The sequence below is a fragment of the Theobroma cacao genome, chromosome 7 (assembly GCF_053813885.1).
Source record: "Theobroma cacao isolate CCN51 chromosome 7, ASM5381388v1, whole genome shotgun sequence".
In the NCBI taxonomy this organism is placed as follows: domain Eukaryota; kingdom Viridiplantae; phylum Streptophyta; class Magnoliopsida; order Malvales; family Malvaceae; genus Theobroma; species Theobroma cacao.
In genome coordinates this window covers 11498477-11508247 of record NC_142645.1, presented here as the reverse complement: position 1 = coordinate 11508247, position 9771 = coordinate 11498477, and the positions used below count along the sequence as shown (strand labels likewise).

Sequence of the window (9771 nt, the reverse complement as noted above, 5' to 3'; positions counted from 1 at the left end):
AGACAGACATGCCATTTAAAATCGGCGGCGTGTTCACTAGGTGAGTTGTTTGTCATGTGCTGCATGTGAATGTAGGCAAATATGTCCACATCTAACCCAAAAACACCCATTGGAGTCAAATCATTCTATTTGGCATAATTCTATTGGGGAAAATAAATAAAACTTGGATTTTTTGTTTCGACCTGTGATCAAGAAGAGGGGTAGCTTTTAGTCCAATTCTTATACACAATACTGTTCCCCACAGTATTAGTTAGTTACAGTTCCATTTCTACCTTGCATATGCCTTTTTCCTAATCCCATTACTCACGTTTCGATGGTTTTTGAAACTAGAAATTTATTTATTTATTTATTTTTAATTTCGTTGAACCACTTCAAACACTGTCAACACAAGTGGGTACCTAACTGCTTGCAATTCTGATAATTGCAGGAACTTTTTGCAGTCAGTGCATAATCTGAGAATGACAAACTCTTGGTAACTGCTCGGATAAGTCCATCAATAGAAGGATATACATTACACCAGTCAGCCAGCAAATAGTTATACAACAAATTGAAAGTTCCGTAGAAGACTCTCTCTCTGGTATAAACAAATAAAACCAATCATTATATGTATATCCCCTTGACTTTCCTCTGAAATTTCAAACCACATTCTTCTCCTCGCTCCTCATCATCCATTCCCACTATATCTAATGGGTTCCAGGAGTAGAAGATCCTGCTCTTTTCTCGTTGCCGGTTTTGTCATCTTTTCATGTATATGTTTAGCAAATGGGAATGGTTTTCAGAGACAGAAAAGCAGAGTTGACTCCAGAAAACAACAGAGCAGTTGCAATGTTTACCAAGGGAGGTGGGTGTATGACGAGTCCTATCCTCTCTACGACTCATCAGCCTGTCCATACATCCGCAAGGAATTTGATTGCCACAAGTATGGCCGCCCTGATCACCTCTACCTTAAATATAGATGGCAGCCAAGCAACTGTCAGCTGCCAAGGTACGTACATTTCTCTCTCTCTGCGTCTTGCGTCTATGTTTCTGCCTATTTAGCTTACTTCATTCTCTGAATACATTGATCAATATTGATCATTTTCAAATTCTCTTTTGTTAGTGTTGTCATGTATAGTTGCATGCTTTTGAAGAATAGGCTCCTTTGATTTCATTGTTTATGCTCTTTATGGTTGGTATCAGTTTTAGTGAAGCCGAACAAATGTCCAGTTTGCATTCATTAATTAAATTAAATTGGGAGGGAGAAATCATACAGCCTAGCAGCTATGAGTTGTAGCATATGCAAGGTCAGATACTGACAAAAAGGGGAGGAAAGTTATAAGAAAAACAAAGTGGAGACTGAAAATGTCAAGGGTGTATAATTATGGTAAAGAACTTTTAAATTAAGGATCTACATTAAACCTGAGGGCAACATGCATGAATTTATTTATTCTTGTCAGAGGGTGGGACAGGAGTTTGTTGCCAAAACATGAATTTTGTTGTTACCATGGGAGTCTCATAAGGACAACATGCCAATTAATGATGCTGGGAAACTACTCAAATCTGAGGAAATGTAACCATATTAGCTTGGAAACTGTCCATTACTTTGCATAGAATGATCTGCAGTGTGATGCATCAATTCACCTACAATCAGGAAAAAAGATTCTAGGATTTGAAATGCATCAATCTCATTATGTGTTCTCATAAGATATTAATCTAAAATAAAGAATCTGAAAAAGAGCAAAAGGAGGATTTAAGTAAAGCTAGAACAGTATATGTCTTTGAAAAACTGCATGTACTTTTTAGTAAAGAGGTGGTGAAAAGACAGGGCACGGAGAAATATGTGGCTCGGGTCAATGCCCCACATGTACGCGGAGTGCGGTAAACCTGTAAGGGATACATCGATCTGCTTTTTGACAATGTTTTTCTCCTAATTTTGTTTCCACGTTTGATGGACCATATTATTGTGAAATCAGCCTTGTCCGGAAATTAATTCCTATATATGATTTAATTTTGGTCAAACATCTCTTTCATTTCATTTCCATTTTGCATTGAAACATCCAATTATGAACAAATTACAGGTTTGACGGACAAGATTTGTTGAATAGATTCATGGGCAAAAAGATCATGTTTGTTGGGGACTCTGTAAGTCTGAACCACTGGCAATCACTGATATGCTTGCTTCACGCTGCAGCGCCCAATTCCAGTATTATCAGACAACAGTTGAATAACAACAGCATTTCCGCTGTAACATTCCAGGTAAACTACAATCAAACTTACAGTAATTTTTTATCAACTGGCTGCTCCTTTTGCTCATAGGGAGTCTTATACTCCAAGATCAAGAGCAACAGCATGGTAAACTGAAATTGACAAAGGAGGGAATGAAGAATAAATAAACAATCGGTTAAAAACCAGGATGTAAAACTAAGGCTATGCAGTTCAAAAGAATTTTTTTTTTAACCAGAAACTATGATTCCACAATTAACTATATGTGCTTGTTGGACTGAACTGATTTCAGGACTATGAGGTCTCCGTGATGCTATTTCATTCCCTATACTTAGTAGATGTTGACGAGGAAAACATTGGTCGAGTTCTGAAGTTGAATTCTATTAGGAATGGCAATCTATGGAAGGACATTGATGTTTTAGTTTTCAACACTTGGCTTTGGTGGTATCGCAGAGGACTGAAGCAACAGTATGAGCTGAGCTGATCTACAACTCAAGCATCAAATTTCTTTTTCTTTCTACAAAGAGTAAATATAATAAGAATAATTAATGTGATTAATGACCTTAACAAGAGCTAGTTAAAGATATGTCCTTTTTTAAATGCAGATGGGATTATGTGGAAGTTGATGGGAAGATACTCAAGGACATTGATCGTATGGCTGCTTTTGGCACAGCTTTGACGACATGGGCCAAATGGGTTGATTCAGATGTGGATACTAGCAGAAGTAAAGTTATCTTTCAGGGAATTTCTCCGTCCCACTACAAGTAATTAAGCTGATATTCCTTTTCCCACCTCTTTTTATTTCTGGGCCGAAATTTGTATCGGCCTACCTTTAACATGTGGTATTTCTAAACTCTGTATGTTCATGTGAAATCAGTGGCACAGAGTGGAATGAGCCGGGAGTGAGGAATTGCTCAAGGGAGATGATACCATTCAATGGATCAGTTTATCCGGCCGGTTTGCCTCAGGCAGCATACGTAGTTAAAGAGGTGATTGGTAGTATGAAGAAACCTGTTCATTTGCTAGATATAACAAGTCTCTCCCAATTAAGAAAAGATGCACATCCTAGCTCTTACAATGGCTTCAAGGGCATGGATTGCACCCACTGGTGCGTCGCTGGCCTCCCAGATACATGGAATCAGCTACTGTATGCAGCTCTCATCAGTTAGCAGAGAAAGGAAACTAAGATCAAAGTTGTATAAATAAATTTGGTTCTGGAAGCATAGCAATCGTCACAAGCCACCAAAAATAGATCGATGTAGTCCGTCATTATATTTAGTGCCAGAGATTTCATGGCTTTTGGCGTTGTTCTTCAGCGTATCCTAATTTATTCTAAACAAACATATAATAAAATAAAATCTAACCATTTTTTGTATAAATTATTTGTTTTGACTATACATTGAAATACAATAAATTTGTAATTCCTTCTGAAATTCCTAATGAAAATTAAGGGGGGACAATTAGTTGCATCTTAGGTGATCCCTGTAACAATGTGAAATGGAATTCTTGAAAGATGTAATATTGTACTGAGTAAGGTAAATAAATTTAGAGTTTCATTTTTTTTAAAAGTGGTGTTGAAGATTTAGTAATTCCAGCTGCTAAAAATTGAAGAAGAACGAATTTGGGCGCGAAGCAGCTACTGGCTAAAGGAAAGAAGGTAGGAAGGATACTATGTCGTTTTTGGTTCTTTACTTAATAACTCAATGAAACGTTTCACTGTTATGTTGTTTTATTTCTTTAGTTTTTGTTGTGGCTTAAACGTCAATCCTTGTGTCGTTTTTGTCTAGTCTGTTAAGGCAATTAAAACACGTTTTCTGTTCAGTCTCTTATTTTCTTATAGCCATTAGGCTGAGTCGTTGTAATGCATAGGATCCAATGTTTGGATGTTTGTGCACAGCTATTTGGTACAGTGAGGTTCTTTTTCCAATGTCGATTCACAAGGCACGGTTACCTAAACGTCCTTATAAATATGAATAAAGAAATATAGATAGTTGGTTTTGTTTTCCAAATATTTTTTAAATGCTTCTACCTTTCCTCTGTTTTCTGGGTTTTATTGGCTGAGTTCTTAGGTGAGCTTGAACCTTCTCATACTTCAGAAAATTCTACATGGTATCAGAGCTGGTTTCTTAAGGTGTTTGTGAATTGTTTCTTGTTTTTTGGTGATTTAGTGAGTAATTGAGATGGCCACAGCCAGTTTCAATGCAGTTACTCCTCCAATTTTTTCAGGTGAAAACTACCCGTTCTGGGTAATTAAAATGCACAGTTATTTGAAGGCATTGGATTTATGGGATGCTGTTGAGACTGGTGAGATCCCTGTGCAGAGGCATGCCAACCCCACCATTGCTCAGATTAAGCAGCATAGTGAGGAGGTTGCCAAGCGGTATAAAGCTCTCAATTGTCTTCAAACAGCAATGTTAGAATCCATCTTTGCTAAGATCATGAACTATGAGGATCCAAAGCAAGTTTAGGATAGTTTAAGGGAGGAATATCAGGGCAGTGACCGGACAAGGTCTATGCAGGTGCTGAATCTATCCAGAAAATTTGAATTACTAAAGATGAAGGATGATGAAGGTATTCAAGATTATACTGACAAGCTGCTTAGGCTTGTAAATCAGCTCAGGCAACTTTGGGAAGAGGTGAGTGATAAACGGATAGTTAATAAAATACTAGTCAACATCCCTGAAAGGTTTGAAGCTAAGATATCCTCTCTAGAGGACTTAAAAGGCCTAACCAGGATCTCTATTACTGAGCTCATCAGTGCCTTATTAGCTTAGGAGAAAAAGAGAGCTCTAAGGGGAGATAATCTGGTTGAAAATACTTTAGTGGCTAAGACAAAGGGATTGAAGAACAAAGGAAGCAGTTCTAAGAAGAATGATGGAAAAGGAAGTAAGGCTGATAAAGGAAAGAAGGGTAAAGCTGAGGAAAAATATCCTCTTTGCCCTAATTGCAAGAAAAGGAATCATACTACAAAGTTTTGTTGGTATCGACCCAATGTTAAGTGCAGAGCCTGTCATTAAATGGGTCATGTTGAGAAGGTGTGTAAGTCAAAGAAAACTGAAGCTTCTAATCAAGCAGATGTGGCAGAGTAGGCTGATAAAGCAGAAGAAGTGCTATTTATGACTCAAATGGGAGGAAATTCTGAGAAGTCAAACATCTGGCTGCTAATAATGCCTGTTCACACCATCTTATAGGTAACAAATCTCTGTTTTCTAATTTTGATACTAGTTTCAATTCTAGGGTCAAAATTAGAAATGGTAAATTCTTGAAAATTGTTGGAATTGAAACTGTGTCTGTGAATACTGCATCAGGAGTTAAACACATAGCTAGTGTGCATTATGTTCCTGAAGCAAGTCAGAATTTACTTAGTGTGGGACAATTAGCTGAAAACAAGTATGCTTTGTTGTTTAGATGTAGATAGTGTATTGTGTTTGATCCATGAGGTTCTGAAATGTTCATAGTAGAAATGCACAATAATTATTATCCCCTAAATTTGGCTAATACTGATCAAGTAGCTTTGTATAGTGAGTCTGATGTTTCAGATCTCTGGCACAAACGTTTTGGACATGTGAATTATGGTTCACTGTCATTCATGCATTCTGGCAAAGTTGTGGAAGGCCTACCTCAGATTGTGAAACCTGAGAAACTGTGTGAAACTTGCCAGCTGGGTAAGTTAGGAAACCATTTCCTAAGGTAAGTCACAAGAAGACAACTCAGAAGTTGGAGATAGTCCACACTGACATATGTGGACCTATGAAGACTCCATCATTAAGTGGGAGTAAATACAACATTATATTCATTGATGACCTCACAAGGTATTGTTGGATATACTTTATGAAGTTGAAATTTGAGGCTTTGAAATATTTTAGGAAATTCAAGGCATCTGCAGAGAATTTCTCTAGTATGAAAATTAAGTCTTTAAGAAGTGACAATGGTAGAGTGTGGAGTTGAGCATCAACTAACTGTTACCTACAGTCCACAATAGAATGGGAAAGCTAAAAGAAAGAATAGAACACTTGTCAAGCCCAGCTCTACAATATGTTTATTATGCCATTTCTACATAAGAATGCATGTTTGCTTACTTGGGTACCTCGAAAATCGTTAAAAGACGACAATGTACAAAATGGTACAATTAAGTTGAATTAAGCCTCGAACTAGTCCAAATAGAAATTTTAAGATGAAATTGAGAATTTTGAAACCCCAGAATGACTTAAAATGGTGATTCGGAGTTCGAGGATCGATTTAGAGTCAAATTGAAATTTTAATGACCCAAGGGTAAAATGATCATTTTGCTACCCGAGGTTAAGATGTGAGTGTTAGATGAAATTTTTGACTAAGATTGATCATTTGGAGTATAATTTGAGTTTGAGAAGTGAAAAATTTTAATTTCGACATTTTTCGAGCATAGGGGTAAAATAGTCATTTTGCCACCCAAGGCCAAAATTGTAATTTTACATCACTCAACACTTGTCCAGCACATGGATTTTACCCAATATTATCATGGATAATTGAAAAAATTTATGTGGTGAAGAGAGATTGCTTAATGGGTAAGTATGACACATGGACCAATGGAATGGTGACACATGGTAAATTTTTGTCCATTTAATATTTTCCTTTATAAAGCCAATTTGAACTCTTCCACGTTCATTCTTATGGCCGGCCATAGCAAGAACAAAGGAAGAAAAGAAGAACAAAAACCCTAGAGTGAAAATTCAAGAGAAAATTGGTGGATTTCAAGTAATCAAGCCATCAAAGGTGAAATTTCTTAACTCTAGCTTGTGATCTATCTTTCCTATGCATTATTTTGCATTTTCCATGGTTGAATCACAAGATATCATGAAAGATAGTGTGCTGATCAAACCCTAGGAGAGAGAATTTGAGGATGATTTAGATAGATTTTTAAGATATATGGATGTTTTTAGTTGTTTATGGTGTTAAGTGTAAGAATTAAGCTTGAAATTCACATATTTCTCATGAGTTCATCATTGGCCGAATCTTCCTTGTAGAGTGTTGATGGTGGATTTGATTTTATTTCAAGTAAATTGGTTAGGAAATGATGAATTATAGTGAGAAAATCAAGTAGGAAAAATCATAGTGTTGATGCACTCACCATGGCCGAAATTCTCAAGAAGAAATGTGAGGATGGTTTTGCTAAATTTTATGTTATTTGACTTGTTTTTGGTGATTTGAAGTATTTGGAGAAAAAAGGAATTATTGGAGTTGAATTGGACATATTGGCCAATTAATCGAGTGATAGATCGAATTAGGTCAATACCGTTTTATTTAGGTGCACAATTGAATTTGTGTAGAACATCGTGTTTGGACGATAATCCGAACAATTTACATCCCATTTCATACATTAGTATAAAGCCTGAATTGGTTTTATAACAATTTAGCACAAATGTAGTAAATGGCTTATTGTGCATTATGTCTAGGTGGTGAGCATTCTAGCAAAAGTAAAGAGATAGTACCCAAGGATCAAGAATCAGAGTACTCGAAATTCGACTCCCGAAATAGTGAGTAACCTTATCATCATCTTGATTAATTGTAGTGAATTTTAATTCGTTTTCGTGATTTTATGGAAAATGAGTTTAAATGGTAAATCTTTATGTTTTATAAGTAAAATGTGATTAAATGAAATGATTTTATAAAATTGTCTTGAAATTGAATGATGGTTTTGAAAATGGAGTAATTAAAGACTAATTGTTGTGCTGTAAATTATAGTTTGAATTGAATGACTTATGATAATGTGGGCATGAGTGGTTGGATTTGGTAAATGTGCTGAAAATGTGTGAACTATTGATTTTCCTTGAGAGGCTGTAAAATAAAATAATTGCCATGTCATGCTGTTGAATTTTATTGAATTGGTGGGTTATAAATTGGTCGCTGTAGTGGACGGGTTCCATGGACCAGCCTATTAGAGGGGCACGGTAACCTTATTATATTCTTACCTCAGTATGAGAGGCGTGGATGGATAACTCCTGAGGTTAACACTTTAGAGTTCACTTCACGCCAAACCACCACGTGGGGGTGAACTCAGCCAACACCAAGGAACGACTATGTTTTCAAAATAAAAACATGATTTATGCGTACATAACTTTTTAACAGCCTTGACGAACTCGGTTGGGATAGCCCTCGGTCAAGGTATCCTTGATAACTGAGTATGAGAATGATTTTGGCACGAGCCAAACTTTTAGGAAATCATAAGCCTCGTTATTTATTTTGATGAAATGAATCTATTTTATCTTATTAAAATGAGTTCAAGATGCTGAGAATCATTTTTTTATGCAAATCTATTTTATCTGTCTCCATTTACTCAGCTTTAGATATTTTAGATGGTATTTGTTTACTCATTGGGATTATATAATCTCACCAGCCTCCTTTTCACCAATTTCAGGCTCAGGATAGTCGGTAGATAGCTCACTTTGTTGAGGGCTACAGTTGGACTTGCATCCTCAAAAACTGTAGGTTTACTGCTTTTGATACTTTTGGTCGTTCGTGGGCCCACGTGTCACTATAAATTAAATTTTATACTTTGGTTATCTGTATTACAGTATGTATGAATTTATTTAGCTTTTACGCTTTAAAAATTATTTACCGGTAACTCTATAAATATTGTTTTATAAGAAAATAGAATATTTTATTGAATATTTTTATTATATTCAAATAGTCATAATTTCATTTTAAATGAAGGTTTTAGACGTTTAAACTTATTTTTGATTATGAATTATGTGTTTTATATTCGCATGCTACATTTTTAGCTGGTTTCGAAATTTTTAGGAAAAAATGACCAAAATGCCCTTGTGAGACAGAAATAATTTTTTTATTGATTTAAGTTGGAAATAGCTTAAAATATTTTAAAACATGATATTTGGCAACGGTTACTCACAGGGGAAGTGAGAAACTGATATTAAAGCCTTGCGAGGTTTCGGTTGACATTCCTGGTAATGAGTGTCGATGGGACATCGTGGCGGTTGTCACGGGCTCGAGGGGAGTACTGGGTCGTGACAACACTTGCAAAGATGGGCAGATGTTTGCTTTATTAGGGGAGTTTGCCTAAGGAATTCTAGGCTGAGGCAGTTAATACTGCTAATTACTTGTTGAACAGATCATACACCAGGGTATTAGGTGATAAAACTCCATATGAAATGTGGTTTGGATACAAACCATCAGTGTCACACTTTAAGATATTTGGTTGTGTGTGTTATGCCAAAGTTCCAGATGAAAAGAGAGAAAAGTTTGATGCCAAGGTAGTTGTGGCTGTGATGATTGGGTATAGTGAAGTGACAAAGGGCTATAGACTCTATAATCTTGAGTCCAGGAAGATATTTATCAGTAGAGATGTTAATGTTGAAGAAGGGTATTTTTGGAATTGGAAAAATGCTACTGTTCAAGGTTTGAGGAATGAAGGTGGAACTGATGAACAACAGCTTCAGAAACAAGTTGATGATGATTCAGATATTGAAGATGAGTCCAAATCTATAAGGGGAACTAAGACTCTAGAGGAAATCTATAGCAAGTGTAATTTAGCCATGACAGAACCAGCTAACTACATGGAAGCTAGTGTTGATA

The 9771-nt window shown here is 36.1% G+C and overlaps 1 protein-coding gene across 1 annotated transcript; it reads left to right on the top strand.

Annotated features, from left to right (window-relative positions):
* The first annotated feature begins 537 nt into the window (after positions 1-537).
* LOC18594608 (protein trichome birefringence-like 38) lies at positions 538-3500 on the top strand. Its single transcript, XM_007022223.3, has 5 exons — positions 538-985; positions 2058-2235; positions 2495-2670; positions 2808-2966; positions 3080-3500. Exons 1-5 carry the CDS (start codon positions 687-689, stop codon positions 3369-3371), a joined length of 1104 nt encoding a protein of 367 aa, XP_007022285.3. The 5' UTR covers positions 538-686; the 3' UTR covers positions 3372-3500.
* The last annotated feature ends 6271 nt before the right edge of the window (positions 3501-9771 follow it).

Excerpts from the sequence above, each read along its gene's own strand:
- LOC18594608 (XM_007022223.3), top strand. The coding sequence starts at position 687 with ATGGGTTCCAGGAGTAGAAGATCCTGCTCTTTTCTCGTTGCCGGTTTT. Across the intron at positions 986-2,057 it reads AGCAACTGTCAGCTGCCAAG|GTTTGACGGACAAGATTTGT; the intron begins GTACGTACATTT and ends AACAAATTACAG. Across the intron at positions 2,967-3,079 it reads ATTTCTCCGTCCCACTACAA|TGGCACAGAGTGGAATGAGC; the intron begins GTAATTAAGCTG and ends ATGTGAAATCAG.